General features: G+C 39.0%; 1 protein-coding gene across 1 annotated transcript in view; it reads left to right on the top strand.

Annotated features, from left to right (window-relative positions):
• The window catches only part of LOC136874304 (large ribosomal subunit protein mL50), a 48,045-nt gene that overhangs the window by 15,356 nt on the left and 6,230 nt on the right, over positions 1-26,459 (top strand). The window contains exon 4 of the mRNA XM_067147946.2: positions 6,552-6,671. Within this exon, the coding sequence (XP_067004047.1) occupies positions 6,552-6,671 (120 nt within the window). The remainder of the gene's footprint in view (positions 1-6,551; positions 6,672-26,459) is intronic.

Below are 26,459 nucleotides of genomic sequence, written 5' to 3' on the forward strand. Positions count from 1 at the left end.
AGGGTTAACACTCGTCAAGTACATTTTATAATCTCCTATATCTTCCTTGTTATCTTCCCATCGCCGAATATAACTTACTCCTAGCACATCCATATGCCTCCTCTTTGCTGACTCTGCAAATTCTACTTTCTTTTCTCCAATAAGCCCCATTAATATTGATAGTTCCCCATCGAATTCCATTTCGTTCACCAAGTTGTTTCCAATGAGTCCCTCGCTTGTCAAATGAGAGTGGGACTCCATTACTCCCATAGGTCCGAGGCTTGCTTAAAATGTTCTGAGCTCGATAAATTCGTGAAGCAGGATGCTACCCTACTTACACATAGTCCAAGTGATGATATGTCCTCTAACGGGTTGGGGACCACCAGTGGATTGTATAGTCCTAACCGCCTGAGCACAAGGAGGGCTATGATAACAAATTCTTCAAGCATACTTGAAGCATAATATAAGTCTTACTTGGATTTTTCATGTCTTCAAGAAGTCACGAGAGAGAGTTTATAGAAATTACGAACCACTTCTGAAACAAAGTAAAGTTTTCCGTTTACGAACTCTCACTTGCGTAATCACCTCCAGAAAGCACATGAAGGTATTTTCCTGGCTCCTTAAATTTAAGCCATATCCACTTTTAACGGAGTATTTTCATATTTAGGCACCCTGGCGTTCAACACGTCGAAGGTGTCATTGACTAGCTCGATGAAGTTGCTTTCAACTTGTTTAAAGTATGCCACACTGCTAGAACTGTGTGCCTGGGAAATAACTGCGCAGCCATTCTCACAATTCATATTTAGAATTATTCATGTTTTAACTCAACAATCGATAAAATAAGGAAAATATTTTTAGACTCTGCATATTGCAATATTAACCCTCGAAGTGCTATTGTCTCGCAACGAGACGAATCGTAAAATCGATACAACTCCTAAAATCGGTATAACAATTGATTTTAGAAATATTCTCACTGCGAAATGAAATTCTCTATCTGGTAGGAAGTGCAAGTTGGTCTTTGGTTGGGGAAATAAAGAAGTAAGCGGCAATCTTGTCAGCTGTGAACTGGCCTTTGTTTACGTCTGCTCAAACTGCACTGTTGCTTCGCGCGTTTGAAGGTTATTGTTTGCTAGCCGATTTGTGATTATTGTGTGGCTGATTTACTCTGTTTTAATTGGTTTATTTTATTTAGTGATTATTATAATATAAACATGAGTGAACTATGTGGTTCTAGTGCAAGTAGAGAAGCATTGGAGGAGCTTGGGAGTGATGAAAGTGAAGACGACAGTGGTAATCTAGAAGATTTTCATGATGATTTGTCGCTAGACGACTTTTCTTCTGGAAGTGGGGAAGAATTTGACCCTAGTTTAGATACCCGTGACTATAGTGATGCGTCAAGTAGTGATGTAGACAATACAAACATGCGAACCCTACCAGGCACATCTAGACCTAATGGCCCCCACAACAGACTCTCTCCGAGTCTTTTTACCTGTGACTTCTTTATTATTCATTGAAGTTTCTATTATTATATATCATTGTGCGTGTAATGAAATTTGTGACATTTTGTATATCTTGGAATTTAATTTCAGATAATGTACTGCTTGTTACCAACCTCAAAAATGGGAATATTAAAAAAAAAATTAAAAATTATGATTAATCATCCATAATACTATTATCTTATTTTCTAATTCTTCCTGAACAAATGGATACATAACATGCCACATGTAGTTACGAATTTGTATTTATTATAATTTTTTAAATGTATCTGCATGCTGCCTTAAGAATGCTCAGCACTTAAGAGTGAAACCATCAGCACTTGGAGGGTTAAAGAGTTCCTTATCGTTCACCGCACCAACTGCCGACAGGAGCCCTCCATGTGACGTCAGCATGAGGCGATGTTACGCGGGAAGAAAAGCGCAGGGGTCTGGAATGAGCCCTCCTGGCACGGGCAACTCACTCTGTACATTTATAATATATGTTTTCGATGCAGTTTTTTATCACAAATTAATCTAGTTCATATACTTGCTGCAGCTTCCTTACACAAGCGTATACAAAATAATTTGTTTACCTGTGAGTCAAATTTTGGAATCAAGGTGATATTGGTTTTAGTAGTCTTAAGGTAGAGCAATGAGGTTGAATTCTTATTTGACAAGATTTCATTACTTTCATTATTGAAAAACGTTGTTCACTTGTAGGTCGAACCAGACATGCACAAAATGTTTCTGGCTACACTCTGAATATTATAGCTTCTTCATTGATGTTTAGGACAATTTTGGCTCTATCTGGTGATGGCACGCTGAAACACAATCTCAAAACCTAATTGCCAACTTTATTGTGTGCATTCATCACATGGTTAAGCAATCTCACTCGGCGTGTATGGTATTCAGTACAATTCACGATCTTTTGCAATTTGTGTTTTTCATATTGTTATATCTAGCCTTTATCTTTCTACTGTAGCGTGGTTTACAGTTTAGCTAGCATAAGTTAGTGCAATAGCCTATAGTTATTTATTGGTTTAATAGTTCATTGTAGCTATAGTTTTATTTACATCCGGGTGTTGGTGAGTGTCTTTAGTTCGTCTATGTATAACATGTCTAAGTGTAGTTCAGGAAAGACAAGTGGCACGATAGCATGACGAATAAAATACCTAGTGAGATCACTCACTGAGTTCAAGCGTGCTCCCGCAGAGCGGCGCTAGTGGAGCCTAACACAAACGCTACACGGTCGGCTGTTAAAGTAATACACAATAAACCAAATAAAACACCCAATTCCTTAGACTTATGAACAGTATTGTCAGAGAGTTGTAAATACTAAGTCCCCATGAAGAAATATCTTTGGATATTAATAAGATAACACACGAGATAAAATAGAACATTACGAAAAGCGAGAGCAACATTGTGCTTTACATACATTTTTTTAGACTTTTAAAACAGAGCACATAAAACATTAAACATACACCAATTTGCAAATAACACTCACAGGTTCCTCAAATGAATTAAATGACTTAATTTACCGACCAAAACTAGTTTGAGGCCACTTTTGATAGTTTACGAGTAGACGTAACAGATTGTCGAGCGTGAAGATCTCTGCGGTTTTCTCTCGCTCTGAAGAGGAATTGGCACTTTAAATAGTGGTAGACCAGTTTAGGAGTAATATCCAAAGTGTGTTCAATACAACAGCCAGCTCCTGACGGCACAACTGAAATCGCCCCATATCGACCTAGGCGAGCTCAGTTTTTCATTAATTTTCCTTTCAGTCTGGGAAAGAATGTCACACTCACTTACAGATGGATGTGTTAGAAACCTTGTGCCATTGCTGGATCCGTAATCTTTAATTTTCCTAAAAACTGAAAAATGACTCACTTGCATGACTGAGAGAACAGACACAGGATATACACTTGATAAATTTTGAGGATTACCTAACAACATACCCGGCCACATGATAAACTAAACAGTTTTATATCAAAGGATCAGGGAAGGACCTCAACTCCGGCACAGCACTTTCCCAATCTTCAATATTTAAATAGCCTTGAATAACGAAGACGTTCAACGTTTTCACCTTTCACAAGGAAACACTCCATCTTTATAATAAAGTTTGCAGAAAAATGCAGATCACACATTCTGCTTTTGGCTGACAATTGCTTATCTTTCCGCAGAATAACTCTCGCCCACTTCGCAAACATTATTTTCTTTTGGCGGTGTAAAAAAATCATCTACTGTCAAGCTTTCTTCCGTAACCCGATTTACAACCAGAAACGGAACAGTACGACTTTTTCTGGAAATACAAGTAAACTAGTTGATTGCACACACAAAGCGCTGCACAGATACTAATACGGACTTTCGGAAAATATTAAAACAAGTTAATTCCTTCAATAAGCGTTAGAATTATCAGCATGGCTTTACACACGCACTCTATTACTTTCATCGACAATTTGGCACGTGTTGTTGCAGCTGGTGCGTTGCGACTGTAGTGCCACACTCCAGCGGGGCCACCAACGACTATGTTGAGAAAGTGGAGTGATCAGACAACGTATTCTATTTGTCATAACGAAAGTAACTCTGAGATCAGCGGTGTGTTTCCTTTGTAGGCCATAAACTCCTTCTTGTGCGATCCCTTAGCTGTGAGTAATTTATTTCCTCACTCACTTTTATTCTTAATAATATATTCTGATTTTAGTGTCGGATGTTGTTGGTAAGTGTAGTTTTTGTGAATTTGTTTTCACCCGTGATTCATTAGTTGTTCTGGGTAATGGTATTACTTTTATGAGGGCTGTGTGCCGCAGTCATATTGCATCAGGTGTTCTCCCAGCAGCAGGATGCTGGCACACAGGTAAGGCCATGCTCACGTGTTTTGTAAACTGTCAATTTAAGGGTAAAGCCATGCGGAGTATAGTGTGTGAAGTTTAGGAAAATGGTTGCGTGGAAAATCTTTGTACAAGAGACAAACTTCTGCAACGTTCATTTTTATCGTTCAGTTCAAGATTGCACTTTAGTTCTATGAATTCACACTGTGCTTCTGTAGGAATGTCTTTGACAGAAATTGAGAGCGAAAATAGAGTACAAGAAATTGTATGTTTCGTTTAGAACTTTTCACTCATTTGGAAATGAAGCACTCAAAATATACTTTTCCACATTTACACTGGTAACAATATCAATTTGGAAAATGTTCTGTTTTCATTTTGTGTAGCTGACTAATCCATAATCTTAACTTCAACTTATGTGCATTGACGTAATCCAAGAGAGTACCGTATTCAATTAATTGAGAGATGTAATTGTCCACTTTTTTTCATACACTGAGTGAATATTAGATCACTAAAACATTAAACATGTTAAAAAAGTGTAATATATGTTTCGTCCCCTAATTTGGGATGTCTTCAGCTGCATACGATGTGGGACTAATTGATATATGATTAAAATTAACCTTAATCTACAAAATGAAGATGGGAATTTTAGTCCCTCTATGTTTTTGACATACAGGTAACAACATGTACAGTATTAACATTGATGTTATAAAGTTATTAACATACTGTACTTTTTGGTGATTTAAAATATACTGGAAAGAGTAAAAAAAAAAAAAAAAACTACAACTAAAGTTAAATATGTAAATTATAATCAGTTTTTATTAAAAAGCCTTATAGGGTGAGTGATTTGATGATACTTTGGAGAACTATATGCACTGTTCTATAATGTCATGAAAACTTCGTCGAAGTTTCAATTAAAATGCTAGTCCATTGCTCAACAGCTGTAAAAAGCTTATGTGTGGTCCAGCCCAGTGACAGCAATCAAGGGTCCATCAGTGAATTGTCTGTGATGTATCATTTGTTGTCTGTTGTACAGTGTTCATGGGCTGCCTGAGGTCCAGGTATTGGCTGATGGCTGATATGCGTTGGTGAACTGCTACAGTCTACGGCCTGGTTTTTTTAAGGCATTAAGTCTTATGAAAAAGACATGGTTTCCGGGGTTCGATTCCTGGCAGGGTCAGGAATTTTAACCATCCTTAGTTAATTTCCCTGGCTCGGGGGCTGGGTATATGTGTTGTCTTCATCATCATTTCATCCTCATCACGACGCGCAGGTCGCCTACGGGTGTTAAATTAAAAGACCTGCACCTGGCGAGCCAAACCCGTCCTAGGATCTCCCGGCACTAAAAGCCATACGCCATTATTATTAGTGAGTGGCTAAAACGGTACAGGATAACAAAGAATCGGGGTACCATGTGTTGGTTGAACAACCTGTGTATATTGTGCAAAATATTGGAGAGATTGACGTATGTTGCTGGTTTCAATGTTCACTATAGTTTATACAATTACTGCAAATGATAATCATAGTAACTATTTTTTATCATGTATTTATTTCACTTTGAGATTTTAGTTTTATGTTATTGTCATCTGTTTGTATATTTGGAAGGGTTATTTGTAAGATTGTTGTTTGATGAAGCAGATCTCCATGGATTATGCCATGATAGAATATTACAAGTTTATTCCACGTCATTGTAGAGGTTTTATTTGAGGTAGATAACTGTGGTGCAATTCCCACACACTTATTTGTATTCAGAGGGTTAGGTGGGGCCTAATTTCCATAGCGGATGTACTAGGGAACAACTTCATGTTCGTGCCCTGGGATAGAAGAGAAAATGATCATGCTCTGTTTAAATTCGAGGGGTCTATTTTGGTGAACTTGGAAGCCTAAATATGGACATTTTGGATTATAATTATTTTATTTTATTCAAGTGAGATAGAATTGGTAAAACTATAAATGGCGACCAAAGTGGTTGTAATTGAAGTTGAAAGTTCATCACTTTGCACTGATAGACTCATGAATTTTGGTGTCTTTCATAGTCTTAAATATTTTGTTCTATGGTTTATACATTCTTCCCTATGTGGATGGGATCTTCATTACGATGCTTTTCTTCTATCAGGCTCGTGACCGTGAAGTTTGTGTATTAAACATTTTCTATCATCTCCTTCTTTGTTGACATTTTTTCTGCAATAGATATTTGTTTAAATGATTAATTATTCAAGAACTGTGAAAAATGATCTTCAACCCAATCACACTTAGCTGTTATGTTTTACAGATGATATTATCAAGTTCTACACCACTCCAGTGGATGTTACATTACCACTAGATGCGATGAAGACTGTGGAGCTGCCCCCAAATCTCCACATCCAACATGAATATGTTCGGTTTCATCCAGGTAAGCTTTTGTTAATTGATGGCTATGGGTTTCTATTGATACGTAGGTTGTTTCATAAGACACGGCGGCGGTCTTATTTTGTTCGAACATGTGGCAGCACAGGTAGGCCAGTGTTATGTTGGGAAACCATGTGACACATGCTACCAAAGGCTACCATATCACATCTATGGACACTGGTGGCTAGGTACTTTGCTCGTCTCAGGGCCGGTTCTACCACCTACAGGTAAAGTAGCACGTAACTTGCCCTCTGCATAAAAGGATATTTCCGTTCGACCCCTCCCGGGTAGCGCTATCGGCAGCATAAATCGTAGTTACCCGGCACGTAATTTATTGGCCACTTCGATGGACCGAGGTGCTGGGCAAGGTTTGAGAGCTGAATATTATTAGCTGTATTTTTAGTGACATATAGCTTAAATTAGCTTAGAGTGTTGATAAAAGCATGATACCTTAACAGTGATCAGGACTTTGAACATTAATGCTTCCCTTGAGTTGCAGTGGTCACACCAGTCTCTCGCAGACAGCGTTGGGGACACATACTACCGTATTTACTCGCATATTACACCCTTTGTTTCCTTCACATTTATAGCCAAGAAAAGTGCGGGGGTGTCCAGTATGCGACAACCTCAAATTTTGTGCAGTGAACACATGACGTCTAGGCTATAAAGAGCTATAAATTGTACATGTTAACATCCAACACTATTCTTTAACAAACTTACGAATGTATTCTGAGTTTTACTGGCTATTTTTGTTGGAAGGCAATATTTCTAAGTTTAAAAAGAATATATATAAAGTAAATATAGTCAATTTTAGTTACTCTTATATCACGTCATCCGTTTCATCTCATTAACATCCTGATAAGGTTGACGTCAGGAAGGCCATGTGGTCGTAAAAACGCGCTAAGAAAATGCGTCTCACTTCATACTTCACCCCGTAGAGAAAAGGGATATGGGTATCGTATTATGCAATATTAATACAAAAGAATGTAATGGCAGTCATTTGTGTCTTGTCAGTTAAGCAGTAGGCCTACCACACAGTAAACCTGATCATTGCTTTCATTTGAATTATTGCCGTCTTGTGCCGCTAACTTCCTTTCTACCAGCATGTCATCATTCCAAATGACGTCATCTTCACGGCAATCACGAGAATTCGAGATCCCGTCTTTTTGCAACTTAAAAATTAGTTTTGATCCCGACTATAGAGTCCAAACAGTGAGAATCTATTCACAAATGGTTTCTGGAGATGGTCTCTGTTATTCCCAGTTGGTGTATGTGTAGCAGAAGCCACCCTTGTGAATAAAGCCATGCTGTAAAAAGCGTGCCAACCCACCAGCTGATAACTAAAGTATGCTACGAGTTGTACTTCTGAATGTAATACATAGTGACTGGAAGCATTCTTTGGATGAAAATGAAAATCCACAGCCTGTTTCCAGTCGTTGGACCAGGTCAGGAATGGAATGAATGAAGCCCCCATCTAGCAACGAGGATAGGAAATGTGCCAGCTGCTGAAGCCTGTCGCACTCCTCTGGGGCAATGATAAATGACTGACAGATGAAATGAAATATTAATGGAGAGTAGACATGATATTGCATAGGCTTTTGGGCTTGTGCCGTGTCAAGAAAATAAGGTGAAATTCTTAAAGTTTGCAGAAAACTGTGCTCTGCATCCTCAGAAAAATTCTTGACTGTCCACGAGAAAGGCTTCTTAAACAATGACACTTTTGAATTTGGAATGTTATAATAGAAGTAGAAGGTGAAATGGTACGTTCATTCACCACCAGATGGCCCTCAGGACGTGGCACAACGCTAGTGTTTGAAGCGGAAGCTGACCGAACTATCACAGTCAGACTAAGCGGTTTACATAACGTGTTTGTGTAACATAGACATAAGCCTGGAATGAAACATCTAGCGACGAGGAACGTACGAATTTGGAAAAAATACCGAGACGAAATAACAATAGTGAAGGGGTAGGGAAGGGAACTACCTACGTAAATTCTTAATGGCTGGCAACCAGTTGTTACGTAATTGATAGCCGGTGTCCCTGTTGAAATTGCTAGGATTTCTACGTATTTCCACAGCTTCCCGTATAATCAAGGACCTGTAGTGTCTAGTGTGGGTAAGAGCTTGAGCATCTTGGAACATGACATCATGACCCGATGATAGAGCATGCTCAGCTATTGCTGATTTGTCAGGTTGGTTGAGACGAATATTACGTTCATGTTCTTTGATACGGGTACCAATGAACCGGCATGTTTGGCCGATGTATACTTTGCCAAACACGGTTTTTATATTGTGTTTGTGGAGGACCTTGGCAATTCAATCTGTCGTGTTGTGAATGTAAGGCAAGTAGGCAGTTCCCTTCACTTATTCCTTCTGTGAGATTTGCTTGGTCGTTTCTCTGGGATGCAGGGCTCTATGAATTTGCAGATCGCTCTAACCATTACCCTTAAACGCGACTTTGAGCGTGTCCATCTCCATCTGGATATGTGATGGTTCACATATTCGTCTCGCCCTCTTGGCGAGTGTCGTGAGGATGCCATGTTTTTGTGCTGGATGGTGGTGAGAATCTGCATGAAGATAGCAATTTGTGTGGGTAGGCTTACGATAGATGGTATGTTCTAAGGAACGGTCTGGTTTCTTTCTTACTAGAACATCCAAGAAAGGAAGGCATCCCTCCGACTCCATCTCCATAGTGAATTTTATTGATGGATGTTGCTGATTTAGGTGGTCTGGAAATAGATGAAGTTTCTCAGGACCTTCTGTCCAGATCACAAATACATCATCAACATACCTCCACCATATCATAGGCTTGACGGGAGCCGAAGCAATAGCCTCCTCCTCAAAATACTCATAAAGAAATTAGCTACTATGGGCGAAAGTGGACTTCCCATAGCCACTCCGTCCGTCTGTTTGTAAAAATTCCCACCCCACAAGAAATAGCTGGACGTCATGCAGTGGTAAAATAGTTTAGTAATGTCCTCTGGGAAAAGGTGTTCAATGAGAGACATGACCGAGTCAACCAGCACTTTAGTGAACAAGGACTCCACATCGAAACTCACCAAAAGTGCATTAGGTTGAAGGGTTATGGTTGACAGCTTGTTGACGAAATACCAAGAGTCCCTGACATATGATTCAGTACGTCCTATGTGTGGCTGAAGCAATTTGCTTAGGTATTTAGCCAGAGCATACAGTACTTAGGAGAACCTATCGCACTAACAGTAGGTCTGAGGGGAACATCTTTTTTATGGATCTTAGGCAGTCCATATAATCTAGGTGGCACTGCATCCCCCAGGGCAGATATTTAGTCTCCTCTTTTGGAATTGACGATTGCCTTAAGAGCTTCGCGGTGGCGTTGGACACACAAGTGGTAGGGTCACGTGAGCCCAATCTGTAGACAGGCTTTGACAATATAGATGATATCTTATTCTTATACTCGTTAGTGTCCATAACCACTGTCGCATTACCTCTATCAGCTGAGAGAATGGTCAGTTCAGAATCATCTCTAAGTTCCTTCAGAGCTCTCCTTTCGCCTCTTGTTAAATTGGGCGCAGGTACAACAGCGGACCTTGTGAGTCCAGGCTTATGTCTATGTCGTACACCTGTCATGTTACGCAAACACGTTATGTGAACCGCTTAGTCTGATTGTGATAGTTCGGTCAGCTTCCGCTTCGAATACTAGCATTGTGCCACGTCCTGGGGCCCATCTGGTAGTGAATGAATATACCATTTTCACTTCTACTTTTATTATAACGTTCCAAATTCAAAAGTGTCATTGTTTAAGAAGCCTTTTTCGTGGGCAGTCGAGAATTCTTCTGAGGATGCGGAGCACAGTTTTCTGCAAAACATTAAGAATTTCACCTTATTTTCTTGAAACAGCACAAGCCCAAAAGCCTATGCAATATCATGTCTATAAGTATGGGCCGTGAAAACATTAATGGCAACATTAATGGAGTGTGTTGCTGGAAGGAAAGATGACAGGCAAAACCGGAGTACCCAGAGAAAAACTTGTCCCACCTCTGCTTTGTCCAGCACAAATCTCACATGGAGTGACCGGGATTTGAACCACGGTATCCAGCGGTGAGAGGCCGGCGCGCTACCGCCTGAGCCACAGAGGCTACTCATTCTTTGGATAAATGCAGCTATTGAAAGCCAGACCTTTATTTCCAAGTATATTTCATGCTTGTTTTCTACATTTATCACATCAGGATTTACCTAAACAGCTGTAATTGAGATAAGAGAGAGTGCATTGTGTAGGTTATGTATGCTACTATCAGTAAGTGCCCGCTAGTATCGAAGTTCCACACGGAAAGAATAAACATAAATAACAGAAAAGCTTGTCACATTTATGGATATATAAGGTGTGGCGGTAATGCATTCTATTATCATAACATTTAATTTTGCACGTTCGTTGCCTCCATACGCATAAGAAGTTCTGTTGGCGTCTTCGTATATCGTAAACATAGTTATTGGGGACGTAAAATAAATATTATTATTTAAGTACGTTGGCAAGTAAAACAATCATTATGATTGGATTGTTTTTATCGCGTTTTAAACCCACTTCTCTCCAAAGATTACGTAGGCTATATTGGCCCGAGTTATGAGATATTAAACAATCACTTTTTTAATGATCTCCCCTGCTATATTAATAGCAACAGCCATGAATATTTCTTAACTAAGGTAAAGTCGTTTCCTCATCCTTGGATGGTGCAGCCCCCAATGGAGGGGAGCTGAATGTACCATTTTTACTGCATATCTACTTTCCTGCCATTCTTAAATTTCTGGCAATACAGTACCGGGAGTCGAACTCAGGTCTCCGAGAACGGCAGCTAACTGTGCTAACCATTACGCTGGCGGATGTTCATAACTACAAAACACAGACATATAGCTTGACTGATGCATGCTTTCATTGCGTAGGTCGGACACGAAACTATTCATCTATTTGTACGATGTCATCAGAGCTGCAGTAAGCCCACGCTACGTAGGCGACATTTTCATTTTCACTTTGACAAGTGTTTTCATTGCGCAGGTTGTATGGATGAAACTATTCACAAATTTCTGTGATGTCATCTGAGCTGCAGTAAGGCTTGTACCCGCTTAGAAGCAGAGTCGTCGTTCTTCTCTGACGAATTACATTGGGGGGGTCTTGTATGCGAGATTTATTATTTTCATTTTCTTTGTCCCAAAAAGCCAGGGGGGGTCTAATACATGAATAAATGTGGTATATGTCAAGCTTTCTCGAGTAAACTCAACAGGGATACAGAATCAAAACCTATTTGGAAATCATCTCAAATGGGCTTTAATTTTCTAATTTTAATTTTTCAATTTTCAGATACCAGGTGTAAGTCAGTATATGTATCTCAGTTACTGCAAATGTTCTCGTAGCTAACATGCTCAGTTCATATTATGAGATACGCAGGTTTGAGTGTGCATTATGCGGAATATTTTTATTTTCATATTTAGCTGTTGTCATCTGTATGCCTTTTTTCATACGTTCTTTTGTTAATAATATATTTTGATGAAATGTTTAATCACAATATTATGTCTACTAGGAAAATGCTTTATCTGTGTGTTACTTATAGAAGGTGATGTTATGATTAATTCCCATCATCATTGATCTTCATTTAGGGCTGTCTCCCAGGTGCCAGATTCCCTATCAATTATTGTTTACCTAGTATTCTCGTTAATGATTTCAAAGAAATTGGAATCTGTTCCATTCCCAAATTTCGCTTCCTAATTTGTTCTTTAGTTTTATCTTCCAGCATTATCTTCATAAACATTAGAATGGAAATTCTCAATAAATAGAAGCATGTGGAACTAAATGAGTTCACGGAGCTAGTTGCAAATAGAGGGTCGTGGAGATACTTCATCAATTCACAGAAGCTTACTGATAGAATGTTCAGAGGCAATAAGTACATAAGGGAGATGTGTGTACTGTATATACATATACAGAAGCACGTAAAAGAGAGTTAAGAACAGCAGTAGGGAATGAAAATAATTTGAAATTAAATTAAAAAGATAAGGAGAACGTGCGTACCTTCTATTTTGGAGCGATCCCTTGACCAATCTGCGTCGAGAATACTTTAGAAAATGCTGCCTTACATGACAGCTTATAACTGGAGTGAGAAAATATAGGATTTAAAATCTTAATATTTTAATCCCAATTAGGTATTGGTTTGGAACCTCATAGATTAACCTTACAAAAGCTTGATATAAATCGTTGTCCATAACTCGAAGACTCCTCTTTTTAGGCTTGTTGGTGATAATCAGCAGGTGCAAGCACGAGAAAATAAGACAATCGAAATGAGCTTCATACATTTAACTGTAGATAGTACCTCAGTCAAAAGCGAGAAGTCACTGAAAATCAGTCTAGCCAATCCCGTATATCGGTGTCTAGCTCTGGGTAGCTGCCTAGTGCTTACGCGGAGGTGGTAGCACGCAAGCCAAAGTACCAGCTGATTTACACCTCCGGGTAGTTTATCTACTGCGTAGCTGCCATCCAGTTTACAGCAGATAGTAGAACCAGCTCTCAGTCAGTGTTTGTCCAGCTATGTTCCAAGGGATGTAAGTAAAGTGGAACAGTGGTCATATGTGAAAATTACAGAAATGGCAGTCAGTATCATGGAGCTAAGAGAAGCTGTGGGTGTTAGGATGTTGTCATATCGAACTGTTGCATGTTGGGTGGCAGCTTTCCAACATGGGCCTGTAGCAGCTGACGACTAGGTATGTAGTGAACATCTAGAGTTTGCCCATACAGATGTGTTTGTGGCAGGCAGATAATGTTAATTCATGCCTTACGTCTCTGCTGCTGGCCTATTATCAAGATTAGAATGTACGGCACATCTGATACATTCAGAGCCATATTTTGACATGGGCCTTATGAGCAAATTTATGGCGTGGCAAAAATAAAAAATTCTTAACAGTTTGAAAACAAGTTTTTAGAATGCGCGCCCTTTCATAGTATTCAAAAGCGAAAGCACCCGACATGAATAACAGAATTTTAGTTCCGCTTATGTGAATGCTGTCGGTAATAATATTATAAATACCACCACAGTGTTGAAACACACCTCCCTTGGTGCTGTCTATGTATGTCAAGATGACTTCAGGCTCCAACTTATTCAAGCGGGCAGCGAATCAACGCCCGCCTAGAGACAACCATGTAGTGTTGAGTGAATCGGGAAGGCCGCTAATTTCCCATAATACCAAGAGCTCTGGAGAAGTCCGTGAAAGTGAAAATAATTTTAATTAATTTTGTGAGTTTTTTAAGTGTGTTTTGTGTTACATACACAACATTGATGGTCAAAAATGATTACAGTAAGTGGCGCAAATTGTGGCAGATTATAGTTCATTCCATGTTAAGAAAACAGTATTGCTCTTATTGCAACAGGGTTGCCATTTTGAACGGCTCCGCTCAACACCATCACAGGAAAACGGCGGCACATAAATTTGTGAAATTCGGTATTTAAGTTCAAGATAAAAAGCAGAAGAAACTAAACTGAAAATTATTTTTATGAACTAAACGGTACAGAGTGTTTACAGGGAGAAAATAGAAAAATAATATTTTTTATGGAATCGAGGGGTGAGGGATGTATTTAATTGCTTTTAATAAATTTCCCCAGGTAATGCGGGATACTACTGTGCTGTCGTATCGCTCACAAAAAACAATAGTAAAAATTAAATGCGCTTGTAAAAAAAAGAGTGGTAAAATTAAAATGCGCTCAAGAATGAACAGCTAAATAACAGAATCAAGCACAAGTTATGCCATGATGTGTCGCTGCACACCACAATACCAAACTCTTCAGTAACAACTTCTGTACAGTACAAAAATGATAGAATGCACACAAATACTATGCAATATACAGCCAACTTTCACTCAACACAAAACAACTATGCACTGATTTAAAGCCTAAAACACACACGCAACAAATAAATACTGTAGATAACTTCACTACACACGTGAGCTGCCGGCGGTTCGCAGAGTGATGGACTACACAATGCTTGTACACAGAAGAAGGAAAATGAAGGAAGGCAACGAAGCGGTGGCTGTTCCTGCCATTGTGCTTTCTAAGAAATATATTTATGAAAAAGGAAATATTATGTAGTTATTTTAATAACTCACAGTCAAAAATGCCTCATCCTTTTTATCTGTCTTTCACAATACATTACAAAGTACAGGATAATATCCCTTAATCACGAGGAATTATGGGTGTCTCGGAGGGGGTATGTTCACTCCTTGTAGGTCCATAAGAGCAATACTGTTTTCTTAACGTGGAATGAGCTATAGCAGAAGAGAAGAGGAGGAAGGAAAGTGAATTGTGTCTCATACACCAAAATTAGACTTGTTTTTCCATAGGATCCAAGCTATAACTCAAATAACTCCCTTAAATGCAATGACGAAAATAAAAACAGAAAACTTTCAGGAGTGTACGCCTAGTTTTAGCTGTTTCCATTGGTCTCTTGTTGGAACTATAAATGAAAATCGTGAAGATTATGTAGTACCAAGAGAAGATATTTTAAAACCTAACGACTACCCTTATTTTTGGCTTATGAGTATATTACCAGAGATTTCTATGCTAAAAGTGGAGTGAAACATGATCAGGACAATTTATGTAATTTTGTACGGATATATTCAGACAATTAGCGATTTCTGACAAAAGTACTATTTGAAAGAAAGCTCTTCAATGGAGGCATTATGAAACATGAGGCTCTGGTTTATTCCTGCAGCCAACGATCGGTTTTTGTGCTCCTTGTAAACTTTTTGGAGGGACATCCGAATTTGCAACAACTGGCTTCAGTGATTGGAGGCACCGAAATCAGCGGTTAATGGAATATGAGAATCTCTACTCTCATCATGATTACGTGTTAATGTTTATAAGTGAATTGTGCAGAGTTGCCAGCTGTCTGCTCTCTCAGTTGAATTATTTTTGTTAAGGTTATATCATGGATCACAGAGGGATAAGAAGCTTGGGGTTTGAATGGCTGGACATGGAATTAACTAGAGCAGAACTTAACACAACAAATTTTAAAATTGTATTTCCATCCTTTTTTAATTACTTTAAAATTGATAGATAAAGAATCCAAAAGAACAACAAACCAATAGAACAGATTATTAATGAGCTTGTCAGCTCTAACAATATAGGGAACTTAGAAGTCCGAACATCAGGTACAAAATTTGTAATAATTAGTAGGCGGTTACATAGAAAAGAGCCTTATTGCTCTTGGCAGGTACAAAATTTACAAAGAGCATGATTTGCTTCTATCATTTATACTACAGAGGAGTCTGCGCTCCAAATATAGTCCAGCCTCGCAGAGGCATCAGTTTCATACAGTGCACACAAGTTCCACCTCACAGCCTATCAGTTGTCCTCAATTAAAGTATTTACATACAGTTGCCCTGATGTGGGTTTGTCTATTGCTCAACAGTTATATAATTCATTGTTCCCAAAGGGAACTAACATCAGAAACACTTACTGACTAAACAGGGGCATGGTTGCCCATACTAAATGGCCTTAATGACAAAAAAAGAGGTTGGTGGTAACTGTCCATAAACAAAATGCAAGTAGGTGAAACACCTGCACTCCTTCTAGAAATAGTTAAAACCCTAAGTGGGCTTATAGTCCAAAGATAAAGAGGCTAGTCCTATACTACACCGGGGTGACTAAATGAGAAACGTTTTGTTACTAGCCCAAGTCAAAGTTTGGAGGTGGAGGCCTCGCCCACACATGCTAGAGAAGCATCCATGGTTCCTCCACATGGGTGACACGGTGATTCAGGTGAAGTGGGGCTGGTGATTGAGGTGAAGGCTTACTGTGGGGTGCTGGAACCAACACATCACTTTGCTCTATGTAGCCTGGATGAGCCGCAGGTTGGGAAAGGGGCGATCCCAACTGAGGGGGAAAGTCATGGCTGTGAACTCAGTCATGATAATGCCAAGTGGAGACCACGTGAATAGGCCTACTGAAGGGGGAACAAACCTGGCTAGGTTCGGGCCAGGGGCGGACCGCTGGATGGACGACTGATGGGCGTGGTCTCTGCTACGGAGAGCCTGAGTCGCAGGAGGACAATGTCTGGCTGTATGCCTCACCACGGATTGTGAGAACGACGCTCATTACCCTAGAAGGGGCAAAATCCCTATGATTGATTGAAATGTGGATGCTTATAAAGAACCAATTTCAAAAATTTTGACATCAAGGGAAGCCAAGGAAGCTCCAGTAGAGCAGATCCGGGAACAAGCCCAAGATAAAAAAATGGAGACAGAAGTCCCAAGTGGACAGGCTGTTGCCGACTCAAAACAAGAAATGGCAACAGAAGCTCCAGTAGAGCAGACTGCTATCAGAATCAATCAGCACGATACCAAACTTCTAGCACAAGAGTGGAGAGTGCTGAATGCCACTTCAATCGACAAGACAGGAAGGACAGTCGTTTTAGGCCTTGGTGAAAGAGACTTTGAAGAGCTCAAAAAGAGAAGCCTTAAGGCTAAGCTCCGACTTGGGCAGATCAAGTTTCAAGTCATCGGGGAAAAAACGAAACCCGATGTTGATAAAGATGGAGATGAAGGTCCTTCAGGCCAACTTCAGCACAAAAATGCAGCTGTAGCCAATTTCGCCAGGAAGTCCGAGGCTATTGACGTGGCCCTTATTCAAGAGCCATGGGTAGTCAAGGGCAGAATAGCAGGACTGGCGGAATCTGAAAGTAAGCTGATGTACGATACAACATCGGAAATACCCAGAACATGTCTTGTGAACAGGAAATTAAAATGTCTTATGTTGCAGGAACACTGTTCACGGGACTTAACCATGGCCAAGATTAAACTTGGAAATTGGGAGGGACCCAGAGAAATAACCATAGGCTCTGCAGACCTCCCATATAACTCAACTAATCTGCCCCCATCAGAAGAAGTTGGGAACCTAAATTGTAATGAAAAGAGGAAACTCACTGAGTATAACCTAGAGATATGGAAAGCAAAAGGAAAATCTTGGAGACTGTACATGGAGCAGATGCAAATTCATACCACACGGCATGGGGCAGCACAAATTGCAATGCAAGAGGTGAGTGTTTACTAGAGTTTATTATTGGAAACTGAGTTGACGATACTAAACCTAGGAAACAAGCCTACACGTATAAATAAAAATCATAGGGAAGTAATAGATATTACACTAAGCGCTACGTGTATTGCAGACTTTATTAAAGACTGGAAGGTGCTGGAGGAACCATCATTAGCAGACCACCAGCACATCCAATTTGCAACCAATTTGCAATAAATGCGAGGCTATTTGGGATTGAGATGTACAGAGACCCAAAAAAGAACAAACTGGGACAGATACATAGAAGTTCTAGGGAAGGCTGTACAAAAAATTCCAACTAACGTGAGAGGACAGAAAGAATTGGATGAGGCAGTGGAACTAGTAGAAGAGGCCATTGTAGACTCATTCCATGAAAACTGTCCTCTCAAAGAAAAGAAAAACACAAAAAAAGTAAAGTGGTAGAACAACAAACTAGCCAAAATGAAAAAAAGAGGTTAAGATGTTGTATAGAATATCATCTAGAAATGGTATGTGCGACGTATATCATAGGAAACTCACTGAGTATAATCTAGAGATATGGAAAGCAAAAGGAAAATCTTGGAGACTGTTCTCTGAGAAAGTGGAATTACACACTGAAACGGCAAGGCTCCAGAAGGTTTTGATAGCAACCCATATAAATCAAGTGGGGACACTGAAAAAACCAGATGGGTCATTTACTCAGGCAGGGAGGGACACTCTGGAGGTACTAATGGTGTTTCACTTTCCTGAGGCTGAGGAGATGACAGAAGAAGAAACGGTTGGAAAAGAGACTGGAGCTCGAAGAGCAGACTGGAACTGTGCCAACAAAATAATAAAACATAACCATGTAAAATGGGTAATCAATACGTTTCATCCTATAAAGTAGGGGTTTCCAATTAGTAAGAGCTTGAGGGCCACATTGGAAACCTTAGGTATGATCGCGGGCCGCACTTTAACAATAGGCCAATATTTGTAAAATTCTAAGAATAGAACAGAGGTGCCAGTATGAAATAATGTTCATAGTTCAATTGAAATGAAGGTTTGATAATTTTAATTGCTTAACACATTGCGGACCGGGTGCACTTCACCCCATGCACAGCCCTGTTCTCGGCCACTTTCTAACTACCTCTAAGATGGAGTGCATGCATTCAAATAAACTGTCAGAACTTCACTAGCTTTTGAAGGACTACTGCGTATTTTTCTAGTGGCCTTCCTGAATAGATGTTGAAATGCAGGGTATTTCTTGAAATCTATTTCGGCTCATAGTTTTCGGAAATATGGGTTTTTTTAATTGAGGGATCGGTTGGCCAGTAATCTTCCAGACATGATTTCTTCACCTGCCCTGTCAATATACACACAGCAATATTTTTTTAATTTGCCTGCTAGTGACATTAGTCGCACTTTAGTGTTTTAGGGGATACGTTATGAGAATGTGAATTCTGCTCATAGTATAAGTTTGTCTTTTCAGCTACATACTAAAAATATTCCTCACCAAATATAAGTCCTGCTACTTGTCCTATGTTTCCAGATTCATTAGACCATACCTTTATACCAGCAGCACCTTCAAAATCCTATAGCCTAGGTTCACTGTTGCCCATAACCCAGTTGTCAGAAAACACTACATTATTTACAATATTTATAATATTTACACCCGCAATACAATTATCAGACTCGTTCTGCGCTACGAGTGTTTCACACCTTGAAGATAAGACTATATCCTCGTCATCACTTGAAACATTTCCGTTAGAAGATATTTCATCATCGAACTCTAAATATTCAGCATCACTCAGATATTCGGAGCCTGTATCAGCACATAATTTGCGAATAATTTCATCTTTGTCTAAACACGTGCGATCCCTGGGCGCTGCCATCTTGCATGGCTCTTCGAACTTTGTAAACATGTTGTCAGGAAATGCAAAGAAAATCTATGATATGAAGAATACTCGAAAATAATTGCGACTATCGATTGTGTAGAACCATACATAACCGAGTTCTATCACCCATGACCTCCAAATAGTTCCCGTATATCTCAAAAGATAGCACTAAAGTTCAGCCTGCTGGGTCTGCTGCTAACACGAGATAACTCGGGACCGGTCCGCAACGCTCGGCTAGGCAAACACGAGTTTTCTCGGGACCGGTCCGCAATGTGTTAAGACATTATTGTACATCAGCATAAAAGAGTGAAAAAAAAAATTTAACACTATTATACCCAGTATAATTGAATTCAGAAGAAGATAACCCAACAATGACAGTTCTTTTGAATTATTAATATTTGACGAATGACAAAAAAATACCTTAAGAATAACTGAAATTAATAATGTAGTCAAAACAAAACTTAAAGAAGGACCATTTAGCGGTTGATCAGCTGCATCTACCAATGAACGAATGTCTACCTCCAGCTCTGTTGTTGCTAATCTCAAAAGATAACAGCAAGTAAGAATCTGAAGTCGACTTCTGTGTTGATTATTAATGAATTTTGTTACGGAGATATCCGTGGTAGTTAGAGGTGAAAGAAGGTGCGGGCTGGAATAGGTCTCAACTACAAAAGTTCGAAAGATGAATTAAAATTTCAACAAGGTTATATTTTCAAAACTTAACAATGGTAACATAGAATTTTGAGCGTACAACAAATAACAACAGTTAAATCAGGTACATAGCAACGTTACAAATTCTGGGCTACAAGCCCCAAAGTCTGAGCTCTCAGCTCACACCCACAATTTAACAAAGGGCAGAAAACCCCTTCATTACATGGAGCTCTTGCTCCCGCTTAATAATGTCAGGCCTCCTAGAGGCACCTTCCAAAATACCAGAAAGAGCTGACCTGCTCTCGATTTTTACAAGCCTATCAAAGGCCACAACAACCCTTACTACTAACTGCTCTCAAGGCACACAAAGAAGCAGGGGCATTTAATACCCAACCTACAGGGCCTTCACATGAAGAAAACAAAACATTGGGTTAATTAAATGGCCCAAAATACAAAATTGAATGGAGGCGAATACATGCACTCCTACACAAAAGTTATTAAAACCTAAGAGGCACTAGGCCGATAATACAGGGGCTAATCCCAATCTATGGAGGTGACTCGTATGAGGAAACTTAACACATTTAGGAAGCATAGAAACGGTTATGAAAACGTAGTCACCTCAATTTCAAGATGAAGGGGAGTTCGAGAGGGTAAAGCACTCTCTATCCCCGCTTTACAGTAAAAGAGATTTATAGTTTTTACATAGACTAAAAAGGAATTTACATTTTAAAGTGGTAGGTTACATATTAAAGGTTTCGAACCTTCCCCAAGAGTTAAACTGCTGAACTAGCAAGAGATAAAGATGTTAAGAGGCCATTACCTTGATGAAGAACGGGGCGCTTCCCGCCCCCTGCTACATATCCACACACTGAGTTAGATGTTATACTAGCGGCCCGGAGACAAGAAAATCAGCAGTTTTTATACCCTCGTGGAAAATTCGAGACCTTTCAAGAAGGAGTAGACACACCCCCTCAACTTTATTGGATAGCTTAGAGCTACATATCCATATCGAAGAAGACATACATGATTGGCTGAGAATAAATTCGGGATTGGCTAAGTTCAAACCTGGCGGAAGGAAGGATTAATATTGCCAACCCAAAAATAAAAGAACAAAAATTTAGTTAAGACAACAACTTTTGAATACAAAATTTCTTCAAGAAGGTTCATTGATCATAGTTTTTTTTGTAGAGACATCTGGTAGAGAACGTCCACACTTCTTGATCAATTACAAACAAAAACACATCAAAATTCACACAGAGCCATCTTCGGAGAAACTGTTGAGTTAATACAGTTTTTTAAAGTTCAGGCTTTCTCCTGTAGAGGAGTTTCAATTGGCGCAATATTTGAACTTATAGTTCATTTTCAGATTTTCTTCAAGACATGTTGTGATAGCTATCACTTCTGCTTGAAAGACTGTAGTGTGTTTGCCCAAGCTCATCTGGATTGATCTCTCAGGTCTTCCCCCATTGATCCCTCCTCCTGTGCCATCCCCAGTCTTTGAGCCATCAGTCCACCACACTATATCTTCTTTTTCATTATTCCATTTGTTGATATCCCAGTCTTCTTTTTTTTATTATCTGGGTCTCAAACGTATTTTCAAAGTTGTACTTTGGTATCATATGATCAGAAGGCATGTACAGAACTTCCTCTGTTATTACTCTGTTAATTTTACAGTGTCCTAGATTGGGTCTCTCCGCATTCCAGCACTCTGATTGTGCCAGTCTATATGAACTCATTCTAGCCTGTCCTTTTATGAAATTGCATAGTGATGGGAGATCTAGTAAAGTATTCAAGGCTTCTGTTGGCGTAGTTCTCATGGCCACAGTTATGGCTATGCATGCCATTCTATGTAGGCTATCCAATCTACTACTGACTTTTCCTTGACTTACTTTCTGCCACCAGATGATTGCAGCATAGGCCATCAACGGTCTAATGATCATCGTATATATCCACATTACCACTGATGGTCTTAGACTTGCTGCAAATTGCTTTCCACACAACAGCTCCCTCTAGTGGGATGAACTCTAATTATTTCATAAAGGAATGTTTATTTTGGCAGTTGGCAAACCTTAGGTTTTGAGGATTGTTTTGTTTTTGTACTGAAGTTGTCAACACTTCAGCTGGTTCCTTCTTCAATTGTAATCCACCTATAAGAAACTTGTAAATATTTCCTCTAGCCAATTAAAATTGGGAGTGTGTACAGGAATCCAGCCTATCAGTACATAATTCTGGAAGCTTCCCCTTAAAAATACTATAAAAGCAGGGTGCTTTAGGGCTGTATTGTCTCGATTGCTCCAGTGTTTTGAGTGTGGTGTGTCCTAAGAGAGGCAGGGACGTGGCCTGTGTGAAGAAGGCCCAGCACCTCAAGGTAATGGCAGAATTTTGATAAATATGTGACAGCTCCTGTGGATAGTGTGAGGGGAAGGTTTCAACCTCTTATTTAATGAAAATTTCTACATTTGGAGGTTTAAATGTAGAATTTTGAGTAAGTCTGAGGACTCTCTATCACTGCTTTATAGAAAAGGGATTTGAAGTTTTTATATATACTGAAAAGTAACTTACATTTTAAAGGAATTGGTTACATATTAAAGGTTTCGAACCCTCCCCGAGAGTTAAACTGCTGAGCTAGCAAGAAAAACAGATGTTAAAAGGCCATTACCTTGTTGGAAATCTGTTGCCCGAAGAAAGAGGCGCTTTCCGCACCCTGCTACATATCCACACACTAAGAAAGATGTTACTGAAGTGGCCAGGAGACAAGAAAATCAGCAGTTTTTATACCCTCGTGGAAAGTTCGAGACCTTTCATGAATGATAACAACCCGCCCACAGACTTTTATTGGATAACAGCAAAAACTAATACACAAGACGAGGAAGAAACACCTTATTGGTGGAACATTAATTACAGAAATTCCTGATTGGCTACATTCAAAACAGGCGGAAAGAAAGGATTTATATTGCCAACCCACAAATGACAGAACAAAATTTAGTAAATTTAGTAAAGACAAAACTTTTGAAAACAAAATTTCTTCAAGAAAGTTCATTCCATTGCACCAGAGTGTATTACCATAGTTTTTGTAGAGACATCTGGTAGGGAACATCCACACTTCTTGATAAATGACAAACAAAAACACATCAAAATTTACACAGAGCCATCTTTGGAGAAACAGTGAGTTGATACAATTTTTTAAAGTTCAGACAACTCCTGTAGAGGAGTTTCAGTTGGCGCAATATTTGAACTAGCGGCGTGGAGGTGTACCGCCTGGTACAATTATTATTATTATTATTATTATTATTATTATTATTATTATTATTATTATTATTATTATTATTATTACTATTTAAATACAGCATAGGTTTAAATAAATCAAATGCTAGAATTTGTTCTTTATTTTGTTAACCTGTGGTTGCATTTGTTGAATGAAAACCTTTGAAAGACAGTAAAATTTTGTCTTCAGTCATAGCCATATTGTCTCCAATATAAATTGTACCAGTTGATTAGTCTCTACTTGCTGAACCTTCTGTTATTGCATCATCTATCCTGAACTTCCATACTTTTGCGTTCGGTGAGTGGTATTGTACTGCATCTGCCAGGTTTAAACCCACATTCTGGCATTTTAAGATCTTACTGTAGAGGTAGATGACTACCTGATGGCTCAAACCTGCGTGGAGCCATGAGCTTGGAGAGGGAGGAAGGTAGTGAAGGAGTTAATTACTACTGTGCTGCTCACTGGAGATCTTAACCTGCAATACACTTAAAGTTATGAGGAGCCAGCTCGAATACTTCCTTAGCAACTAACGAAGTGAACATTCCTCCCCTCTCACTCGCACTGCAGTACATGGACTTGCCCACATATCGTTTTATGTGCAGGTAAGATTTTGCGCCATCAGATAATAATATACTACTTCTACCTCTGATCCACAGTGAGAACTATTTGAAACAAATGTAATGTATACCATCACATCTGTTGTAGAAACATTAGGTATAACTGAAGAACACACTAAAAGAAGCACAACAAAAATAATAAAATTTCTAAACATCAGCACAAGGTGAACTTGCATCATGCAGAGGTGCCAACAATTACGGATTGTCAGTAATTATTACGGATTTCACCTCACGATTACGGTCAAAGGCAAAAAAATTATGGAAAAGCGACATTATTAAGAAAAACCATTTCTGCAAAAAGAAGGAATGAAAAACATTTTATTATTTCGAGTATACTGCTCAACCCTCCTGTTTTCCATGCTTGTGAGTCAGCAACTAAACTTATTTGATTGTCTGTTACTTTTGTAACCCATGAGCATTGTGAAACTCATTTTGAATGAAGGAGCTCTTCTCCTTTACACTGTGGAACCTTAGTAATGTTGTATTTGCAGTACTGTGTACCTCACAGTAACTTTCTCACAGAAGTTTTCAGTGTTGATAGGAAAAATCAGATAGAATTCAGGCCTAACATTAAGCATATCTACATTGGAATCGCTATTAGTCCAGAAGGCGAAAACATCACAGTGGGGAAGGAAACTTCAAGAAGACCTACACTGAAAAGCAGCTGCTGCGTGCGAATAAGCTACAAAGTTTTTTTTTCACAGTACTAGAAGGTGGTGTACACATTTTATTGTGTAATATGATATATTTTAGAACACACTGCCGTCGAGAAGGGCAAAAGACGTGCCATTATTGAGAGAAGAAGAGTATGGATTTGAATCAAAATTTTTAGATTGAGGAGATTACTGATAACGCACTCCAAAGATTGGCACCTCTGCATCATGTTTGACAACAAACTCTATATTCTACGTCACATGGCCTCACTTCTTTCAAGCATACTTGCCAACATATTTTTCCAGCATATTGAACACTCCAAAATCTTACATATAGCAAAATATGGGTCCAATAGGTCATAAACATTCTAAACATCCTAGACTTCACCCTCACAATAGACAACACTCCAAGAACTTAAATTCAAGTTATACTTATGCAGACACATTGCACAGATCCAAGCCATATTAGATACAGAGGATTTAAGCATCTCTCTCAACTTGTGACTGTATCCAGAAAGATGTAGTCTTTTGTACATCATCATTCAAGGTTTAGGTCAAATATGGATTGCTTGCTTACTATTCCTCAAGTTGTGTTGTGGAATCTTTGAATTGAAGTTTCTGTCATCCCACCCTTTTGTCATTGTGATCACATTCAACTGTTCACTAGTTAATGTTCCTGAAGGAAAAGAATGTTGTGATGGTGATGATACTCCTTTATATTTAATGATAAATTATTGATTTCACACAAATATGCATAAATAGGTTCTCACAAACAGTCAATACAGAATTTTGATAGGATTCAACTAGTAGGAGATTCATCAGCAACTCTTCAATGAAAAATAGTTCCCTAGACAGCTGATATATGAGTAGAAAAGATGGAGTGTATTTTGATCAACAAAGCACTCTCTTCAAATAGGACATTTTCACCTTTTCTGTACTATATAGTAGCCTCTTTCCAAGATGTTTCCATACATTTTCAAGGCCATAAACTACTTCTGGTTTGATCTTTAGATGAAAAATTTCAATAGCTGTTGTGAGCAACAAGTTGTTAAATGATATGTAATGATTTATAGATTTCATGGTGGTGTTAACTCTATCCTTAATATTCAAAGAAAACAAATTTCCTGGTGTTTGAAATGTAACACCTAGATATCTGAAATGTGTTGCAGTATACGTGTGATTCTATCCTATTTCTTTCTTTCTTTCTTTCAGCAACTATTTTGTCTGTGATTAGCCGTCTCTGTTTTGCTCAGGTCTTGAGCAGTGCACTTGGTCTCTTCATAGCTTTGCAGTCCACCCTTTGGGCCCTTGCCTAGTATTTTCCCTCCAGTCACTTCCTTTACCAAGCTTCCATATGAAAATTAGCCTTTCGAAGACTAAATTGATGTCAGTAGGTAAAAAATTCAACAGAATGTCAGATTGGGGATACAAAGATGGAACAGGTAGATAATTTTAAGTATTTAGGATGTGTGTTCTCCCAGGATGGTAATATAGTGAGATTGAATTAAGATTCAGTAAAGCTAATGCAGTGAGCTCCCAGTTACGATCAACAGTATTCTGTAAGAAAGAGTCAGCTCCCGGACGAAACTTTTTCATTGGTCTGTTTTCAGACCAACTTTGCTTTACGGGAACTTAAGCTGGGTGGACTCAGGATATCTTATTCATAAGTTAGAAGTAACAGACATGAAAGTAGC

Source organism: Anabrus simplex, chromosome 5, assembly GCF_040414725.1.
Source record: "Anabrus simplex isolate iqAnaSimp1 chromosome 5, ASM4041472v1, whole genome shotgun sequence".
Classification (NCBI taxonomy): Eukaryota; Metazoa; Arthropoda; class Insecta; order Orthoptera; family Tettigoniidae; genus Anabrus; species Anabrus simplex.